The sequence below is a fragment of the Ochotona curzoniae genome, unplaced genomic scaffold, assembly GCF_017591425.1.
Source record: "Ochotona curzoniae isolate NIBS_2020 unplaced genomic scaffold, NIBS_Ocur_1.0 contig_3520, whole genome shotgun sequence".
Lineage (NCBI taxonomy): Eukaryota > Metazoa > Chordata > Mammalia > Lagomorpha > Ochotonidae > Ochotona > Ochotona curzoniae.
Window position 1 is genome coordinate 26,327,400 of NW_024465894.1, and position 21,878 is coordinate 26,349,277.

The 21,878-nt window shown below is 42.9% G+C and overlaps 1 protein-coding gene across 2 annotated transcripts; it reads right to left on the minus strand.

Moving 5' to 3' along the window:
- Positions 1–12,956: 12,956 nt before the first annotated feature.
- Positions 12,957–21,678, minus strand: BTBD3 (BTB domain containing 3). Of its 2 annotated transcripts, XM_040980961.1 has the most exons (4): positions 20,917–21,678; positions 20,336–20,426; positions 19,655–19,773; positions 12,957–16,925 (listed from the first exon to the last, which is right to left on the minus strand). In XM_040980961.1, exons 1-4 carry the CDS (start codon positions 21,282–21,284, stop codon positions 15,893–15,895), a joined length of 1,611 nt encoding a protein of 536 aa, XP_040836895.1. In that variant the 5' UTR covers positions 21,285–21,678; the 3' UTR covers positions 12,957–15,892. The 2 variants fall into 2 exon arrangements, with proteins under 2 accessions (XP_040836895.1, XP_040836896.1); XM_040980962.1 differs by lacking the exon at positions 20,336–20,426 and having other exon boundaries at positions 20,917–21,021.
- Between the last annotated feature and the right edge of the window lie 200 nt (positions 21,679–21,878).

Here is a 21,878-nt window from a genome sequence, read left to right on the forward strand (position 1 = left end):
TAAAAATGCCATTCACATTCAAACAGTGAATTTATGTTGTGAATTTATTTTTATTGTCTTAGCATTAGAGGATTTCATGTTTATGGGACTTTAAGGTTAAGGGATTAAGTAAACTTTTTTTTCTTTGACACTACATTATTCATTCTTCTCCCCGGCTAGTTCTTGTGCGGCTTTCTCTGCCTGGGTCCTATAACACCAGGATTTAGAACCAGATCCAGGTGCTTTGGCAGACTCAGAGAAGACCTGGTTCAGCTTCTGGTTTAAAAGCTGTGTTGAGCCTTCTGTTTTCCTTACCAGCAGAGCTTGCCGTTACAAGGCTAGGAAACCACTCCGGGGGTTTGACTTGCACAGGGTCTCCCCAAAGACTCCTCCATAGTGCAGGCAGCTCTAAGATCTACTGTTTGTATATTGAGACCTGAAGACAACAAGGGTGAAGCTTCTCTGCCACCTGCTCTGGGTGTGTCTCCGTGTTCCATTCCATTTTCTATAGATAGACATGTCTGTTCTGTTTTGATCCCAAATTTAGTTTTCATTTTTTTTTTTGCTTCCAATATATGTAACATTTGTCATTACATTTTCAGAGAATTGAGAAGGGGCCTGGGAAGCAATGAAGTTTTAATTCATTCCATCAGGCTCACCTGGAAACCCTGATGAACATTTTTAGAAGCTTTGACAGGCTGCTTTGTGGAAAGCAGACCAGAGGGGACTGGGTTTGGAAACAGGGAACATTTAAGCATTCAGGTAAGACTGTGAGGACTTGCATGCAGGTAGTAGAATTGCAAGAAGTGAATTAACAGCCTAGAGATATATTTTCAAAGTCAAAATATCAGAATTTTCTAATGCATTAGATGGGGAAAGTGATGGGGAAAAAAGAATCCAGGGTGACAATTTAGCAAGCAGATTGGAAATTGTGTCTTTCATCCCATCTGGGGAAAGAGGCATGCTATTTTTTATTTGTTTTCTATTGAGGAGGTTAGTGATGGATACCCTAGCCTTCCATACTGGAAATGTCTATTTTGAGATGCTCATTTAGAGATTCCAACGGAATTGTGACAAAGCAACTGAGCATATAAACCTGTAACTCATATCTGGGCTGGCAGCAGAAATTAAGGTCATTTAATAGGCTGTTTCAAAACAGGATACAAACAATGATTATCTTATTCTGCACATAGATTCTGCGGATTAATATTGGATAAGGGACAGCAGGACAAGCCCATCCTTTCTCCTGAAGTCTGGGGTCCAATCTGGGAATGACTCACGTGGTTGGGGCTGGGAGAGTTTGGCCTGAAAGTTCTACTTCTAAGCTGTCTTCCCCCTATCCTCGAGTCCTATCTCTGGGATGCAAGGCTGACTCAGCTAGCAATGTTGAGCAGCACAGCAACTTGTGACATCTGCAACAAAACAGTCCCAGGGTGATCCAAGAATTTTCAGTGAACAAGATCACAGCTTCTTGATGACTTAGCTTTGGAAGCTGCACAGCCTCACTTCAACTGTGCATCATGAACCACTCGAGTAAAATGAAATAGACGTTAACTCTACTTCCTATCTGATGCCGTAGAAAAGAATTTGGAGTCATGATAAAGCTGCCACATCTTACTCATCAGTTCCCTTAACTAGAAAGTGAGCTTTGTGACATAGCATTTTTTTCACTACTATATCCCACCATACCAGTCAAAATTCTTCAGAAAAAAATGCGACTCATGTGAAATGGTTTGACAGCTAGATAATGAAGAGATCTATTACAGGAAATGTCTATTTTGAGAAGCTCATTTAGAGATTCCAATGGAATTGTGAGAAAGCAACTAAGCATATAAACCTGAAACTAAGCTCTGGACTGACAACAGAAAGTAAGGTCATTCTATAGCTTGTCTGAAAGAAACTGAAACACATGACTGTGCATATCATGCCATGCAGTCTGCAAGGTGGCATCCCAGAAACCTGGTGACATATTTCAGTCCAGGACTGAAGATCTGAGAACCAGGAAGCCCAGGTTGTAACTCTCAGTCTTGGGTTGAAGGCCAGGGGATGAGAGGCTCCACTGGTTTAAGCCCCAACATCTGGAAGCCTAAGAATGAAGGCGTCCAATGGCCAAGGGCAGAGGAAGCTGTCTGTCTCATACCAGGGAGAGAGGAAATTCACCATTCCTCTGCTTTTATGCTCTGTTCTCTCATAGGCAATCCACACCAGTGGGAATAGATCTACTTATTTAATCTAATAAGACAACATTTTTTTCCAGAAACGTTCTTACAGACATACCCAGAACTGATATTTTGTCAACTCTCTGGGCATCCCTTACATCTAGTCAGATCGACATACAAAAGGAACCATTGCACCTTGGCAACTGGAAAGCCATACTTGTTGAATGAGTGATACAATCATGGAAATAGATAAGGTCACTCAGGAAGGAAATACAGAGGAAAGATTGAAGGTATCAGCATCAATTACCTTACAGACACTACAACTTGGGAGTTGGACAGAGGACAGGCAAAAGGTTTCTTATTTCCTTTTTTCAAATTTAGGTATCATTTTTCTAAGCTAAGTTCTTTTAAATCCTATTCCTTATTTATCTGAGAAGCTGGGACAGAGAGCCCTCTTCTACTAGTATACGTCCCCAAAGCCCACAACAGCTGGAGCTAGCCTGGGGTCAAAGTTAGGAGTCAGGAGCTCAATCCAGACCTCCCGTATGAGTAGCAGAAACATAACAGCTGGAGCCACCGTTGCTGCCTCCCAGGGGCTTAAATGGCAGAAAGCTGGAATGGGAAAAAAAAAAAGACTAGGTATTCAATGCAGGTATTCAGATATAAGACACAGGCATCGTAACTGTCCATGTTAATCTTCTCATTACCTTCACTTGCAATGTGCTGCAGCATGGTACTGAATTGATTTTGACAGTAGCGTGCATCCATTAAATCATCGCCATAGTCAAGCGCAGAGCACTTATGTTGGGCCCCACTGCCCACTCCAAGCTATTCTTGCATTTACCCATGACTCCAGGAAAGCATGGATTTTTTTCTTATTCTGTCCTGCCATTAGAGATTAGCTGTTACTGTAAAAATGATATATAAATAGATTTGTGAACTATATACCCATTGGCTCTTTCAACCAAGATAATAAGTTTGGGTTGGTTCATGCTATTATGTGTGTATCATATATAAAACACATAGAAATCACATATTTACCAGAAGCCACGTGATGTTTCAATACTTGTATACACGGTGTAATGGTCAACATCAGAGACACACCTATAATCTCAAACATTTCTTTGGGATAAAAACATTCAGACTTCATGTTTTTCTCATGTACAGGATTGTTATCTACATTATCACAATATTCACTCTGCCATGTAATAAAAGGCCACATATTCTTTTCCAGGTGTCACCTGAGGCCTTCACAAACCAGTCAAGGTACACAGTCCATGCTTCAATCCCTCCATTATGCAACATGTGGGACTCTGGAATTCTCTGCATTCCTAGGCCCCAGATGGAAATTCTTTGTTCTTGAACTGGGGTGGACCACATCGAATGTAGCTTTGAGAAGAGATTCCTATGAGCCCAGGACATGGGTACTGCCTCTTGTCTACCACCACCCTGCCAAGTACAGAGCTCTGAGGACCCAAGAATTCAAAGCTTAAACCTGGCCTTCCATGTCACCACAACGTCATATTTGTCAAGGTAGAGTTCTATAATATATTTTATTTAGCCAATTATTAGCTTGGTTAGGATCCTAGAACATATTTAATGGAGCATTTGGTAAGCTTAATTTTCAAATTTTAACATTTAGATAGATATGAGGAAATTGGGCATTTGTACAAGTCTCTTGGATCCTTTAATTGTTAGAATCAGGCACAGGTAGATGGGGAATTTGATGTGGAAGAGACAGTGCTGCTGTATCCAGAAGCCAGACTTACTGGAGACTCAAGTTCAATCCACACAAATTCATGCTGCACTTGCAATTAAAATTTGCTAAAATTAGATTATGTTGCTACCAGGGGAGCTGTGAGAATGCTCTAATGAAATCATATCTAAACTTGCAGGCTTCTCCTAGATATGATTAACAAAGATCAAGAATTTAGAATGCTTTTCTATTTAATTAGGAATTTTATGAACTAGGAGTCCTCATTTAAGCAGCTAAGCATAAATACCCTTCCCCATATTAAAGGGGATGTACAACTGGAGTCAGAATTCAGCAGTACAGTGTTTGTAAAAACCTTGGTCTACGTTACATGATGCTGGAGCCAGGCAAATCATAAAGATCTCACTGTCTACAAGAGTGTACAAAGCAGGGTAGATTTACTTTCAATACTGTTTTCAGATATGTCATGGGTGGGGGTCCCAGGAAGGAACTTGGGGAAGGAGAAAGGGAGAGCCCACCACCAACTAAATTGCATCAAAAAACAGTAAAAAAAAAAAAAAATTAAAGAGAAAATGATCTAATTTCAGGAACTACATGTGATGCATAAGCAATCTGGTACAAAGTCCATCACATTTTAAAATGATTTCTTATGGAAATTTCCAAAAATACACATATGCAGATTGTGCCCTGAAACTCATGTACTTCTCATTCAACTCAATGATCATCATTATTTCTTTCCAGTTTTTTTTTTTTTTGCTTCTTTGTTTCATTATAATTCTAAACTGTCTCAGACAGAATCCCCTTCTTGATGGGATGCAGTGGGGTTTTTCCTGGTTTGTTCTTTTTCTTTCCTTATCTTGCTACTGGAATGAGAGTTATCTAGAATAATGGGGACCTGCTCCTCCAACGGATATCTGAGGTTAAATAAGATACACTCATCCCAGCTGGACATGCCCACAGCTTTCATGTTTGCCCTCTATTCTCCCCCGATCTAGGTGCAAAGGTTTCCATTGTCACAAGAAAGGAAAAATGCTTCTGGAAATAAATGGGAAAGGCAACATCAATTTAACATAGTCTTTCAGGGTTAGCACAAAAATGAAAGAACAGCAGGAAGCAGTTAAAATGCTTCCTCTGACAAGAGAAGCCAAATGATGCTGAGAACTGCTCCCAATCAGACACGGTATTGACAAGAGATCCGCTCTGATAATGACCTATGAAAGACTGCATTCTGGCTGCACACGCGCTCTTGTTTTTCTAACCAGCATGTCTTGAGGGGGGCAGATCGGATGACTGCCCCAGTGCTGTGCAAATGGCAGTCAACGTGGGACAGCACAACCACGGGCTCATCCTCCTCCTTTTCAGGTTTCTGGAGACACTGACCTCATTCTTTCCATCTCCATCACGCTAACAACATGACAACCACAGGCTTTTCCCACCAGCTGCATCCTTCCCCAGGTGCTTATCTGCCACAGAGGAGCGTCTCAGCTGCGAAATGTGAACACCTGTCATCAAGAGAAGGTCTCCCCTATTTTCAACATTGATGACTGTGGGTGTAGGGGTAGGGCAGAGAAAGGGAGAGGCTGTTTCTATGCATACACTGTGGCTGGAGATCAGCGAGCAGCAGGGGGCATTTCTCTGTCCACTTAAGGAAAGTCAACCCCGTTCCTCCATTGCTCTTCTAAAGGTTCTGTGTCAGGGAAGGTACTGTGGCTCTCTCCACAACCCCTTTGTTCTTCCCCCACCCCAACCCTACTCTACTATATTGGTTTTTGCTCGGTCACATCCGTGTTGATTTCTGGAACTGTCCTGAATCAGAAGCCAAGGAGACTTGTGTTTGTGGCAGGTGTGTTTTTTAAAAATTTAACAAATATTTCCTCAAGAGGTAGCTACTTCTTTGTAACTACAGGGAAGAGTTTAGGTCACTTCCTACTTGATTTCTGAACTCTTCATAAAATGAAACAGTAAAGAATGGCACAAGGGGCCCGGCGCAGTGGCGCAAGTGGTTAAGGTCCTCGCCTTGCACGCCCGGGATCCCATATGGGCGCCGGTTCTATCCCGGCAGCCCCACTTCCCTTCCAGCTCCCTGCCTGTGGCCTGGGAAAGCAGTCGAGGACGGCCCAAAGCTTTGGGACCCTGCACCTGCGTGGGAGACCCGGAAGAGGCTCCTGGCTTCGGATCGGCATAGTATCGGCTGTGGTGGCTCACTTGGCGAGTGAATCATCGGATGGAAGATCTTCCTCTCTGTCTCTCCTCTCTGTATATCCGCCTTTCCAATAAAAAATAATAAAATAAATCTTAAAAAAAAAGAATGGCACAAGAAAACTTACCACCACAACAACCAACGTAGGAGAAATGCCTGTAGCTACCTCTGCCTGGTTATGCCTTGTGGGGGTGCTGTCTTTACAGGGACATGAACTCCTTTTGATGCAACGGTAGGCTAGAAAGGAGATAGGAGGTTTTATCATTGTGTAGCTGGGAAGACCTTAGCTCTGCAAGAAACGCGCTACTTCAGTACAGCCATAATTTTCTGATCAGGAAGGGTGACAGAGACGGTCTCTGCAAAGGCCCCTCATCACCGGCCTCCCATCCATACTACTGCCAATCCAAGATTACATCTATGGCCATGGAATCTGGTAAGGGGCTAAAGGCACTCAATGGTGGAAAAGCAAATACTTAAAATGCATCCAGTTGTGTTTAACTGTTTTCACATTTCTTCATTTAAGGAAAGTAAATGTTGCAAACTCAAACAAATGAAATGGCTTGAGCTAGCTCTCTTAGTTTATGATAAACCTATGGGGTAAATAAGTCTCAGATTTGGGCAAAGAGTGGTGGGACTTAGCACATCTCCCGGCATGGGGTTTCTCGCTGGTTGCTAATGCTAATTAAGCATAATTTCTCAATAAGCACCATGCTCTGAATGCTTCAGTTTTCACACACACGCACACACACATCCCAAAAATATATGTTGGAATCCTAGTCTCCAAAGTAACGGTATTAGAAAGCAGGGCTCTGGGAGCAGATTAACTAAACCATGTGAATGGTCCTGTGTGGGTGGGATTGGTACCTCAGAGAGCCTCCTTGCCCACTCAGTCTGTCGGGATACAGTGACAAAATGAGGTCAACTAACCCAAGAATGGACCCTCAAACCTCTTGTCCTTCCTGTCGCTGTGAATGTCAGCACTCAGTTTCCCTTCATCTTCCTGCACCTGGGAGAAGCTAACACCACCCAAGGTTTCTGAGGAATGTTCTTATAAACAGCGGTGAATAAATACAGGAGGGAAGAGATCTTCCTGTTCATTTCCACAATCTATTCTCGCTTTACTAGGGTCTGGTTCCCTGCACAGTGATGCTAAGAGGGCAAAAGATAAGAATGGAAGTGAGGCTGTGACAAGACACAGATCTAAGACAGCGTGCACTTATTCCAGGAGAGGTTTTGGTTTGAGAACTGGAGTGAGCTAGTAAGATGAGGCCAAGTGATAACGCCCAGCTACGCCGGATGGGCTGGCAAAGCAAAGCTCCTTAGGAAAACCAACTGCTACCATGAGAAAACATAGCCAACGGATATTTGGAATATATATGTTGGGAATACAACACATTCCTCCTCCTCTCCCCTGTAAGATCTTCATGTACTCCAGTGTGTTTTGTTCAAGCAGATTCTCTTGAGTAAAAACAGCAATATCTAGCACTAGATCAAATACTGAAGCTGACGAACGACACAGCCCGATACACCACTGCCTCTGGATCCAGAGCCCTTGCCACATGACCGCATTCTCAGTAAGGAATACACTCTCACCCCTCATCCTGGACAGCTGGGTGGCCTTGTGCCTTTCTCTGGTCATCAAGCTCTGTGACGTTTTACAAGCTCTGAGCTCAAGTCTCATGACACGTGCTTCTCCCTCTCACATGATGTAGTGGTGCCACCACCATGGCCCTGACATAGCTGGCTGGAATAAGGCTGCCCCAGCACTCAGCTCTCAGAGAGGTGAGTGAGCCAGGCCTCAGAGTTGTCCAAACAACCTATGGGGGTCTAGCTGTGCTGCAGTAGGCCACAAAGGGCTTGCTGTGTGTTTATGATGTAATTTGGGGGCAACAGAAGGCAGCCAGCGTGGATGTATTTGAAGTATGACCTTCCAGGTATGAGGTCGGAGGCAAAGAAGAAAGGAACAGAGGTTGGGAGCCACAGATCAGGCTGGGCAGGGGTTAGGTCAACAGCAGTATGGGCAAGAATACCAGGCTGGCTGTGGATGCTCGGTGAGGAGACACTACAGACCAGCATGTCTGAGAAGAAGGAGCGGGTTTGGAGACCAGAGTCCTAAATATAGGCAGGCATCAATACCAACAAATGGCAATGAGGCCATCCCTCAGCAAACAGTGGCAAAGCAGGTGCAACCATCACTGGGCCCACAGCAGTGAATCTGGGGCTTTCTGAGTGCAGGTGGAAGGCCAGAAATATGGAATATGAGAAGCCAGCACAGATTAACAAACTGAGGTCAGGACCAAGGGCAGCAAAGGATGGCCTGTGTCCCATGGCTCATTTCCTCACTAACACTTAGGATCAGTTTAGGAGGCCATGTTCAGGGTATTAGCTCCCGACTGGCTTCTGGGAGTACATGGAAGAGGGTGCTGAGGCCACAGGTATCCATGGGTATGCACAAACTTCCAGGACTTGTCAGTATCAGGAGTTCTCAATCTTTCATGCTTAGCTTCCTAAAAGCATGACTGGTCCCTCCTGTTAAACCTCCTAGGGGCACGTTTTCACAGGTTAACTAGGGAAACTGGCAGAGAATCCAGGCCTGAGAAAGTGAACTGAAATTCCTATTCAGGATGTCAGTGTCTGAGGAAACTGAGGCCCAGTAATAGCTCAGGGAGGTGATGAGCCTACAGGTGCAGCTGTTCCTGGTGCGGAGGAGGAGGTGAGGCGGCACCAACCATGGGAACATCCAAACTGAAGGTTTCTGATGTTTTTGGTGCAGCTGTGTCTACATGAACCAAAGCAATCAGGAGTAGCTTGTGGCACCACATGTTAAGCTGCTCCCCATGATGCTGGCATCTCCTATGGGTGCTGGTTCAAGTTCTGGCTTCTCGACTTCTTATCCAGATTCTTGCTTAACATGCCTGCCTGGGAAAGCAGAGGGAAACGGCCTAGGAGTTTGTGTACCTACACCCACTTGGGACAGCTAGACAGAGTTCAAGGCTCCTGGATTCAGCCTAGCCAGATCTGCCTGTTGTGGCCATCTGAACAGTAAACTAGCAGATGGAAGACTTTCCCTCTTTTTCCTTCTCTTTCTGTAATTCTGCGTTTCAGATAAATAACAAATATGTTTTGAAAAAAAATTCAAACATCAATTGAATATTTACATATATGCTAATAAAAACCAAACTTACATTCAACACAATACTGATTTTAACCCCAAAATGTTTGAACTACGGGGTATATCCAGAATTGACTAAGAGCATAGGCAGCAAAAATAGAACTTATTTTTATGCCAGCAGAAATACTGAAGGGGCATTATTTTTTACCTGCAAAGCAGAGTCCTCATGGAAAATGTCTTAAAGCTTGTTATGCACACAAGCACTCAGTTTTATAGCGTAATTTTCTGAGCAATCCTAGACAATTCTCTCACAGAGAATGTGTCCGATGAGCTAGAATCTTTCTATGGCAGAGTAAATCACGTCTGAACCTCATCAGCAAGATACGATTAAAACATCAGATTTTCTTAACTGTGAAATTTTTAAAAATATGCAACCCTTTGCAGGTTTATACATTCTTCTCGTTACTGATCGTGGCGATTTCAAAGAACAGCAACAAACTTTTTAACAAAACCACTTTTTCTTTGCATTGACATCTAGTTAAAAGCATGTGTAAAGGAAAATAAATTAGTTCAAACAAATGCACACATGAGGAAAGTTTGGGTCCTTTTAGAATCTATTCCACTTGACATTTACATGACACTTTCACATACTATTTAAGGCTTTGGGAAATAGAATTTACAGGGATTGTAGTAGAGTGAGTGAAGTCACTGCCTGTGACTCCAGCATCCCACATGGACACTGGTTTGAGGCTGCTCCACTTCTGATCCTGATCCTTGTTCATGAGACCGGGAAAGCAGTAAAACATAGCCCAAGAATTTGGGCTTCTGCACCCATGTGGGTTATCTGAAATAAGCTCCATTCTCCTGGTCTCCTTCTTGTACAGCCCTGGCAATGGTGCTCATTTAGGGAAAGAACCAGTGGATGGAAGATCTATATTTCTGTCTCTTCCTCTCTCTGTGTAACCCTCTCAAATAAATGAATTAATCTTTAAAAAGAAAGAAAATTTAACTGGTAGGTTTGTGTTTAACCTAACAGTTAAAAGACACATCCCACAACAGAGAGTGCTGGGGTTCTAGACAGAACTGCAGCTCCAGGCTCTAGAATCCTGCTAATGCAGACCCTGGCAGGCAGTGGTCATGGCTCAGTTTACAGGTTTCCGGTCACCCCAAGAGAAACTAAAGACTCGAGTTCCCATCTCCCAACTTGGGTCCTGGCCCAGCCCAAGCTGCCATAGGCTTTTGGTCGGTGAACCAGTAGCTGAGATCTCTCTCTGTCTCTCTGTTGTATGGTCTTTCAAACAAATATACCTTTTAAAAAACAGAAAAGTTTATTTATTGACTCATCATTGTAACCCTATAAAGAGGACACTCACTTATTATTTATAAAATAAGTAGATTTCATGGTTTTCACAATACAGGCCTAGAAGCAGAGGGGTTCCTCCTCTGTGCGGAGCACAAAATCACATCTCCCTTTCCTGACAGAACCGACACCCAGAGAGATCAGGTAACTTGCTGAAGGTCTTATGCAGCCAGAGGACAAGGTCAAATCTGGGTAGCAGTCCTGCCCCAGATCTGAGCTTCTGATCCCACACTTCACCTTATTCTGGAAAAGAACAACGCAAGGCTAGACTCAAGAGTAGGCGCCTACAGGGATGACCAATGAAAAAGTGTTTTCCTTCTCCCTGCAAGAAAATGAACGTAGATCAAGAGGTTCCACTCTAACTTCAGCAAGCCCCCTTTTCACTGAATGCTGCAAAGGACAGCAAGGGTTGGGCATTTGGTCCAGGGTTGGAGTCAGCACTGGGGAAGCCTGCATCCCGCATCAGGCATCCTGGCTCACGTCACAGCTCCTCTGCTTGTGATCCAGTAGGACCTGATGCTCTGCCATCCACAGGGGTCCCAGGCTAACTCTGGCCTGGCGTGAGGCCAGTCTGCCTTTGTCCTGGCTGTTAGCAGCCTTGTGGGGAGTGAAATGGCAGATGCAAGCATGTGTGTCTCTGTATGTGTCTGTGTGTGTCTGTGTGTGTGTGTGTGTGTGTCCCAGATTTTCAAATCAACTTAAACATATTTGAAAGCCCCACTACATCTTTGGATATCCCATCCCTATCTAAGAGAAATTTCATTGCCAACATGTTTTGAAATCTATGTCATTTTTCACAAAATGTATTTTCCATGAACTTTTTGAACACGCTTTACCTCAACAACATGATAGTTTCTTGCTGGAGAAATTTTTTTTACCAGTGTGTATACAGATTGTGGAAATAAATGAGAAAATCCTATCTTTGAAAATATTCCACCGCATTAGTTTTGCTGGAATGCACACATTCAGCCTTGTGAATCTGTGCTACAAACCCCTGGATTCAATCATAGGTGGAAAATACAAAAAAATTTGCATTTTGCACTGACTGAACATGTACCAACATTTTTGTCATTATTCCCTCAAGAACACAGAACCAATGACAAAGTATTATATTGTATTAGATATTACACCTAATCCAAAGATGATTTAAGATACATAGGAGGGTCAGCAAAGGTTACACACAAATTGTCTATTGTTTTAGATAACAGACTTGAGTATCGGCAGGTTTGGGTAATGGAGAGTTCTCTGAGCCCATCCATAGGAGATACCAAAAGGAGATGTTCTGAAAAGCATAGGCTAAATGAACCATGTGCTAGTTGTTCAGTAAATGCAAGTGGCTCTGCACTGACTGAAACACTGAATCGTACTGTTTGGAAATCCAGAAAAAGGGTCCACCTTCTACTAAAGCACCTCAAAGGCACTCACTTAATCACGTTCTGTTTTCATGGATAATTGCTTATCTCAGCCTCTAAGTCTGGTACCATGTTGTTTCTCAGGAATGCTTTCCTCTTAGGTCCATGGCCATGGCAGCAGAGTAAGCTGGAAAGCATGACTGCCATGACATATGGGTCCCAGCTCCCAACAACAGAGGAGGATCATTCCCAATAGTTCTTGGATAGCATAGACAAACATGTGGATTAAGTAGCAACAGAGAGGAGCCAATTGCTAAGACTATCCTGAAAGTAAGATCTTAGCAGCGCAGGTTGCAACTGCAACTAGGCTGATGCAAATGGAGTGCTCCAGTCCCCTTGGTCCTTGGAACAATTCCAAACAGCTTTTGAGCAGATATGCTATAGAAACCAAACCCCGAGGAGATGAAGTGCTTACAGAAACACATATGCTTTCCCAAAGAATCACAGTAGAAAAGCCTCAGAAACTGCAAAGAAAGCCAAAGTACATCTTAATTGTGTTTGAGTGTGTGTGTGTGCGTGTATGAATGTGTACTTGACACTGGGAAATAGAATGGAAAACCACTTCAGTACATGAAAATAGTATTTAAAATTTTCATACAGCATTCCATTGATTATTTTATTTGCAGACACAAGCCCTTCTAACAACCCAAGCAGCGCAGCACCGGTCACCTGGGAAGCCAACGAACAACACCCGCTTAGGAGCAGGAGAGGCACCTACTGCTTCAGAATGCCAGCCAAACCACACATTCCCTAACAGGAATACAAATGCATCCATTCACGCTCTCATTAATGTAACAGTTAGGCTCTGAACAATGCAACTGATTAACATATTCATTGTTCTTTTCCTTATCAACCCCAACTTTTTTTTTAACTTCATTAGGATCAAAGATATCTGAATACACAAAAGGAGGAAAAAAGGGTGTTACTAAACTCTCTCTCTAAAAAGTAGTGGCACCAAAACATCAACACTAGCTTTTTCCCATGTCAAGGCAGTCACAAAAACACTAAAACAAGTCTATGAACCAGTTTTGTTTTATTTGCATTTAACATGAGTATACACATTCATGTGTCTAACAAGATCTGCACTGTTACATTAAAAATACAGTACAATAACATTCAACATGAGGTACTTCATATTTATATTTTTTCCTTCATAAATAATGCTGTAAAAGCTACTAAATTCAAGCACGCTGATGGCTACAGTGTCTTGAATTAGCTGAGCTTAAACACCATAAAAAAACAAAAGACAGTTCAGTGCAATCATTATGTAGAAATTAGACCATTTACTTAAATACTATTTTAAAATATGCTTAAAGAATGGTACATCAGAACTGCTAGCCTAGCCCCTTGATCCCCAGTATTAACAACAACAAAGACTGCCAGACACAGTGGGGGAAGCATCTACAGCATACTGTTTAATAAACTTGTGTGTTTATACGTTAAGAGTTGCCTGCTTCTTCAGAACAATGGTTTCTTGCTGTAAAAGCTACAAAAGTCAGGATTACCAAAGAAAATAAAGCAAATAGATTAGCCTTCATTCCATTTGTTGAAAAACACGCAAAGGAGGATAGGGCTTTAAATATTTTTTTTCTCCACCTAAATATTATTTTCCAATTTTACCCACAGCTCTTGGCCAAAGCCATGCAGACAGTGGATATGTCATTTTTTTTTAAAGTAACAGTGACGAATAGAACACACATTAGGATCTTGTATACCCAGTGTACAGGTCTCAGGTGGCTTTCACCCAGCAGTTTCTTAGGCACGTGGAGGGCATCTAACAGGAGCACTGACAGTGTGTGTCAGCAAACGAAAGATGTTCACACTAAGGCCAGCAATCACACCCACCTCAACAGTCAGGATGAATGAATGAATGGAAAAACTCCCTTCTCCTCTGGCTTCTAATCAGTGCCTTCTAATCAGATCTACCAATGTGCTTGGTAGCTACAAGGTACTGAAATATTTCAATATGACTTAAAAATAAAATCCTTTGTACAAGTGTGTTTTTTTTTCCATTGAAAATGTACCTTTTCTTTGTTTCCATCAACGCTTTGCCAAAACTACTACCTGCAATTTCCCTAATAGGAAATGGCTGTTTGAGACTGTCTGAAAGTTACCCTGGGAGTGATCTTCCCCAGTCACCAGAACAGCTTCTGATCTATGCCAACAGAGGCTGACAGACACAGGTAATGGCAAAAGTGAAGGCAACATTTCTCCTAATCCAGTGTTCTCCTCCAAAGGCGACAGGCCCCCACCCATGGGGCGATGGGGCCTGGAAACACGGTAAACCAGGGCAGTCCCTCGTGGGCCTTGCTCAGGCCAGAAGGGGGGAACTCTTTCTGTCCCACCTCTCACCAGCCAGGCAGGGAGGACACAGATCCTGAGTTGGCAACCGCACTTGCATGCGTGCGAGTGTGCCTGCACACACACACGCACAACCCTTGACTAGCCCCTGGCTCCAGCCCAGCCAGCTGAGGCTTTGCAGAGCAGGAGAAGGAGGTGGCCAGAGACCACACTCTGGGCGGCGGGGGACGCCATCTCAGGATGACACTGAGCACAACAGTTGCCCAGAAACACGTGGATACTTGCACTGGAGGTGAAAACACTCAACACTCCAGTGCTACAGGCACTAGCGGAACGCCAGTCATCTCTGAAGGAGAGCTTTGCAGTGAATTTTCCGTTCTTTGTTGGCATGAACTGTGGACAAGCAAGGGAGCTGGACTGTGATGCTGATGCAATGAATATTAGTGATCATCAAGTGTGTCACTCTAGACCATTTTTTCAAAAACCCTGCAGGCATATATTGGCACTTTAGGACGGCCACAGGCCATATTCTAGCAGTCCAGAAACAGTACGGAATTATAATTAACGAAAAAGATGGCATACAAAGAAGATTGGGTAAAGAGTATTTCAGATAAAAAAAAAGTAAAAGTATCATCACATTTACATATAGTGCTACAAAACTAAGTGCGGCTCCATCCCTGTGAAGTCATGTTTGGTCCTCTTGGAATGGGAAAAGGGAATGAGAATTTTATACAGTGCAATTTATAAAAACAAGCAAACAGTGAGGATTAAAAGCTAGGTGGTGAGAAAGAGAGTTTGGTTTTGTTCAAACTGTTATGCTAATGTGCCATTAATTAAATTATCTGCAGTATGAGACATTTTTAGGATTTGTCTTTAGTTTCAGCTTAAATTATCAGGTGTGCAACGTCTATTGATAAACGTAGAATTTAGTTGCTTCTAAAACAAGCATGTACTTAAATATTTTTTTTCTTCTAAATGAAGGCTAATTCTGCTCGGAATAGAGGTCATGGCCTCAAATTCTTTATTTTCCTTTGAAGTGTTTAAAATGGACAATTCTATGAATTTAGGATTAAAAAAAAAAAAAAAAAAAAACAAGACCCAGAAGTAACAAATTTAAAAGGAGAAAAATAAGAGCCAAACATGACGACTATCAACTTTCTAAACTGCAACTTAATACAAAGGAAAACTTTCGTAACTGTACACTGAGGTTTGTATGTTTTTTTGTGTTTGTTTTTTCTGGAGGGGAAGGAGTCTGCTTTAAAATAACTCTATATGTCATTATTTCCGCTCTTTCCTATTCATCAAAGAAAACCTGAAAGGAAATCCCAGGTGATCCCAAACTGTCTTCAGAGAGGCAAATCTGGGAGGCCAGTGGGGCATTTAGGAGCAAGCACAACATCCCCCCAGTGGTACAGCTCTAAAACTACATGGCCTAAGCGACTCGGCTCCGTGAAGCATCTAGGTAAAAGCGGAATGCGGCTGTGCATCTTTGCTTGTACATAATTGAAAGGTTGAAAGAAATCAAAAGCTTTCTACTGCTCCATTCACTGCGAATCACCAGCGCTGATCATACATTTGCACAGGAGCTAACGAGCGTCAAGCAAGCAGGGGCCAAACGCGCACCTCTAGCTCACACTGCTTCAGGAAGGGAGTTTTCAAGCATAGAATATAAGTTCAGGGATCTGGCCTCCCTGTACCCCAGTGCCATTAGTGCTGTCCGAGGAGCACTGGAATTGGACAGTCACTTTGCCACACTGCACTTCCGTCATGCCCTCCTGTCCGAAGTAGCTGAGTTCATTGCCATCGAGGATCACACTGGCTGTGTAGAAGGTGTCTGGCTCAATCTGCACTGGGTATTCAAACCACACAGGGAAGGTGTTGCTGGAGCCATCTGAGAAGTACTTGCTCAAGTTCTGCCCCAGGACCACGCCCTGCCGCTTGAGTTCAATCTTGGCACTGTATTCCGCAGAGCCACAGCTGGAGCCGTACAGCCCAAAGCCAGCGATGAACACTCTCTTGTCAACCGCAAACTGGATACTGTCACAGCGGCCCCGGTAGCGCCACTGGTTGCTCCGATAGGCACAGGACTGGAATCGGTGACAGCGCTGGGGAACAAGGCCCTTGCGGGCTTTACTCACAAACTGCAGCTCGGGCTTTTTGGCTGCGGTGTACCAGAGGAAGATGTCGTTAGTCTCATTGAGAGTTAATACTCCGGACTGTGCAGCACCGTTGGCAAAGTCATCAAGGGCCATTGTGGGGATGCGGATCAGGTAAAGTGCCTTTCCCAGGACTTTGCGTTTATTCTCAATGCTCAAGGCTAGATCTTGCCGCTGGCATTCGACTTCAGCCCAGTTGAGAGCTGCCTCAAACACCACGATTTCTTTGGCATTCAGAGTCTCCCTGCGGAGAATACTTTCCAGAGTCTGGAAGTCGATATCGCAGAAGCCCTCGGACTTGAGGGCTAACTCGGCCTGGGCGTCGATCACCTCCCAGCAGCGCTGTGTCAGGTCTGGCTCTTCGAACAGGCAGCTCTGGGACAGGAGCACACAGGCGTTCTTGGCGCTCAGGCTGGTCTCCAGGAAATTAACGCAGGCTCTGGCAAGGTGAGGGACGATGTACTTTTTGGCAGCGTAAAGAGTGGCCAGGACTGTGTCAGCAGCCAAGTCAATCTCATCACAATAGATATATCTGGAAGAAAATCCGCAACACACGAATGATTTTTGTCAAAGAGGCATCTTCAGCAAGAAGCAAAACAACTACTCCCAACTGCGTACAAGAATATCATCCTACGTGACAGTTACTACTTTAGAAACTAAAGAAACACAGTCATAAATTATTCATATTTCAACTCCTAGTTCCTATAATTAAAGACATTAACTATTGTGCTACATTCTAGCTTCTGACTAAAGATGGAAAGCATTACATATTGAGATCATCATTAGGAAAGAAATTACAAAATTCTGTTACATATATTCTATGTAATCAAAGAACTGTGCTGAAACAGCAGTTTGTGTAGCTTCTACCGTAAATATGTTTATGAAAATTCAGGTAAAAAGCATGAATACTGTAATGTTAGCAGACTGCATAAGCAGGCTAGGCTGTTCAGGCTGCCAGTCCTGTGCGGAAGAAGCCACGGGGTGCTAACCCACTCCTGAGGGGCAGCACTGACAGCCCAAGTCGTTGGGCTCCTGCTATCCGCAGGGGATACTGCACTGAGCACACAGCTCCTGGCCTAAGGCCAGCCCAGGGCAGTCTGCTGCAGGTACTTTTGGAACGACTCAGCAGTAACTAGTGAGAAAGCCCTCTCCCACTCAAACAGGAAAAAAAATAATAAAAGCAGAACAGGGAAGCTAAAACATGTAATATTTATTTCTGCGCTTCCATGAAGTGCTCCTATTGTAGGAGAGAAGATACTTCCTGGTGTTCCTGGTGTTCCAGGAACCAGGATGCTCTCCTAAAACGACCCATAAAGCAAGATCTCATCTAATTCCCTTACGTTACTATGGTTGACAAAGAAATAGTCAGTGAGAATTACATAAGGATGAAAAATACTGGTAACAACTTTAAATTTTTCTAGCTTTCTGAGTTTCTTTTGTTTCCTAAATAATGCTTTAGTGAAACACACTTAAGAAATTAAAAACAGCTTCAGTAAGAAAATTCAAAACTTTCTCAGCATGCAAAAAATGGCTATGATCACCAATGGGGTGTGCCTTGCTCCCCTCTCTCCAGCAGGGCAGCGTAACAATACAGTTGCAGTTCAGGGGCGGAGCAAGAGCACCAGCACTTGGCAGCTCACATCCTGTAGCCCCTTTTCCTATTAGTGACTCACCATGATGTAGAAGGGAGGAAACATGATCACCACTCTCCTTACTAAGGTATGACAGCAAATGGCATTTCTAATTCTTACCACTTTACAGGGATTGCGCATATAATAAAAAGCTGTATGCATCTATGTTCTAGGCCACACATCTGTGAGAAAAGATACTTGTCAAATGATGAAACAAGTGACTTAGGTGAGAGGTACTTCTCTGCTGTTCGTACGCATGCTTCCCAATTATGTGCGTCTCTGGACTGACACAACACTCCACTTGATGGCAGTGAAGCCAAATCCTCCTCACTACCAGACAACACCAGCTTCGTGGAGCTGGCATCAAAGGTCAGCTAGAATGCGTCCTGCGCACCAGCTTCTAACAGTTCCCAATGGCTCAAACTGGGGGATTCATGTATGTTTTGCTACTAATCAGGTTCACTGCCTTTAATTTTCCTGCTTTTCACTGTGAAAGTTCTAATCACACAGATCAGATTTCAGAACTGCATTCTAAAGAATGAATACTTTGAACGGGGAGGGATAAAAACATGGTATTCATGCAAATCCTATCAACAAAATTTATGAAATACATTTTCTATAAATTAGTGAATTAAAAAAAAGAACGTGAAGTTCTAGAACTAAGCATAATACATATTTTCAGTATGCTTGCAAAAAACACATGTCACCATTGTAACCATCTGAGGGACTATTAGCCAACTTTTCTGACCCATGAAATAACTCTTTTCTTAAACGTATTATTTATTCCAGCAAAATAATATTAGCAGGTAATTTCAAAGCTGAAATACTCTGTTAGAATAAGAATTTTAAAAGTCATAAAAATTAAAAATTACTTTAATCATGGTAAACTATTACACTTTTTAGTCCCAGTACATGGTAAAGAAACTAATCTAGTTTAGCTAGCTCACATATACTGGGGTCTGCAGAAGACCTACTAGATACAAAATTATTTTATAAGTATCTAACTTGTCATAATTTTATAGTTCTGTATTAGCAATTAAAGTTCTCTATATAGATTCATATGAAACTGTTCATATCTTGCAAAAGAGCATCAATCAACTGCAAATGCTTCCCATCCTTGACAAGGTATCTGAATCTGCGCAAGCATGCCCGCCCAGGTACACAGACAGGATTGTAAAATCAGGACTTGCCATGAAGGAAGGAACTCTTAGGAAAAAAAAAACCAAACTTTCCAACTGATGATATTTAAATAAGGTATATAATTTCTAGAATTATGAAGCAAAAACATATTTTTGGAAGATTTCTTTACATACTGCTTTCAAGATTACATCTTCAAATAAATAATGCCTACATTGGAAAGCTTTTTTTTTATGTTGTTAAATTTCAAATCACTAGACCTTCACTGCCTCCTAGCCTACGTGAGGTGTGATCATGAATGCCTGCACACCATTCCACAGGCTCTTGGACTGCACCTTTTTTTCCAAAAACATCCAGCAGATAAGCAGCACGCCCATTCTCCATCAGAGTCTCCTTTTTTGCTACACAGAAGTTAGATTATTTAATGGAGAAGCCAGCAAAGTACGAAGCACAGAATAAACAAACTCTTTCCCAATGTATGAACAACGCTTACTTCAGCATAGCAAGAAAAGCAGCAGGTTCGACATCTGGTATACGGATTTCATCTTTGTCCTCAGCAAGTTCTCCATAAAACATTGCATGGAACACAGAGCTCCCAACAGCTAAAACATACTGTGGAAAAACAAAAATCTTATTTCATGCATTAAATTAAAAGCATTTTCGGCAAATCAATCCAGAAAAACAGGCTCTAGGCAATGGGGTTAACCTAAATGGACAGGGAAAACCTAAATGTGTTCTTTTGAAAAAGCCAAGGTACAGGGTATCATGCCAGGGAAGCATAAGACAGTCACAGAAAACAGTTGTTAGGCAGTTAATTATCTCAAGTCTTTAGGAGATTAACGTACAAGCCCCCATCGGTGTAAATAGAATACAAGCTGATCTGACTTACAAGAGAAGAGTAAACATCTGACTTTCCTAACCTGTCACAACTTCTCATGACTGCACAGTGAGAGGGCTTGTTTTTGCTTGAGATAGAAGGAAACAAAGGAAAAAAAAAAAAAAAACAGCCTCCAAATCAGGCTCCAGTCTTTGGGGAGGGGCCTGCTTTCTGTGTCCTCGGGGGACGTGCACTGTCTGCCCCAGCCACGCGAGTTCCCACACCAAGTTCCCGGCTCCCTGAGGGAGGGTCCTCTGTGACTCCTGGGACTGAGCCCAGAAGGTAGCTGTTGCTTACTTTGTGTCCTGGCAACCGCTGAGTCCCACCTGGTGGCCCAACCACAAAATGTACATCTGCCATCAAATCATTATTGAACATCACCGCATTTCTGTAAACAGAGGCAATGCATTAATTCACAGAGGCCAGCATTTTAATATTCCCTTCCCCAACTCACAAAACCCACAAAAGATTTGCAAACTAAGCAATGGTTTAGTAACTTCAAGGCAAAACAAATAAAGGTTCTAACTAAACAACTTTGTTTTTAATCATTACAAACACATGGCCAGTAATTAATGTTTCTTTAAAAAGAAAGTTATACAAACTTTTCACAAGGCTAAGGGACAAACACAAGGTTTCTATATTTTATTTCCCTTAAACATATCCTTGTCATTTAAATGTTACAGCTTGCAAAAATATTTTTATCTGAGAGGAGAACAGCTGTACTGTTTTGGAAAAGATACAAGGCAGTTTTCCATTACCAATAAAACTTGTGGGAAAAAGGAAACATAATCATGCCCAACAATACATTCCAGGTCCTGCAAAAGCAGAAACTTCACCACAGGAACACTTTCACAGTGGACAGGCTGGCGGGCACTCACCTTTCTCTGATGGTGGGATAGAGCCCTTGCCAGTTCGGGGCCGGGATAAGGTTGTTGTTGCTCAGGTTCTGCTGGTGGTACTGCTGGACAGTGGTGCTGCTGGAGCCGGCTGGTTTTTTCCGGGGGAATATATCAGCAGCCATCTTCTTCTTCTTTTTTGTCTTTAATGTAATTATTTCATAACAAACGGGGGGCAACTTGGTGCTGCTGCCGCCACTGCTGCTGCCGCCACCACTGCCACTGCTGCCGCTGCTGCTGCCGCTGCTACTGGCTTTCTTGGAGCTTTTCTTGGACCTGCTCTTTACCGTCTCTGGAAGCATCAAGAAGAAGGTGAGACATTTCATGTTCTTTTCCTTGTCATCTACCATGAGTACAGTATGTCTCTCTTTATGGCCAGATATCCCAAACTGGATCGAACATCAAGGAAAACGAGCCCAGCTGGAGCTAAGATGTTAACAAACCAACAAGCCGGTATTTTGCTGCTTTTCTCAGCCAGGCAAGGTGACCTTTTCACTATGTTGAACAGAAACTGGCTTTTAAGTTTTATCCAGTGCTGGATCTGTTAAATACATCCCCATCATGATTCCTGCTTTTCTTATTTGTTCATAACAATAACCGTTTCCTAGATCACCTGAAAATGCTACCCTGAGCAAAGACGACAGGCACTGAGCGGTAGCACTTGTTTTCTGAATTAGGTTAGCAAGATGTGCTGGAGCCGAACGCGTCTGCTGAGCCGGCTGAAGTTGTGTGGTGGTGAATGGATCGGAGGAGAGTAGGTATTACAGCCCTGCAGATGGAGTCAGACAGCCAGTGCTCCGAGCCAATCGCTGAAGTCACCAATCAGGATTGGACCAAGCAAAACAGTGACACCTATTGTAACGTGCATAGTTCTGACGTTAAAGGAACAGCGCAGCATTTTCTTGTCTACTGTATATTTAAATAAGATAAACAACTTATGAAGC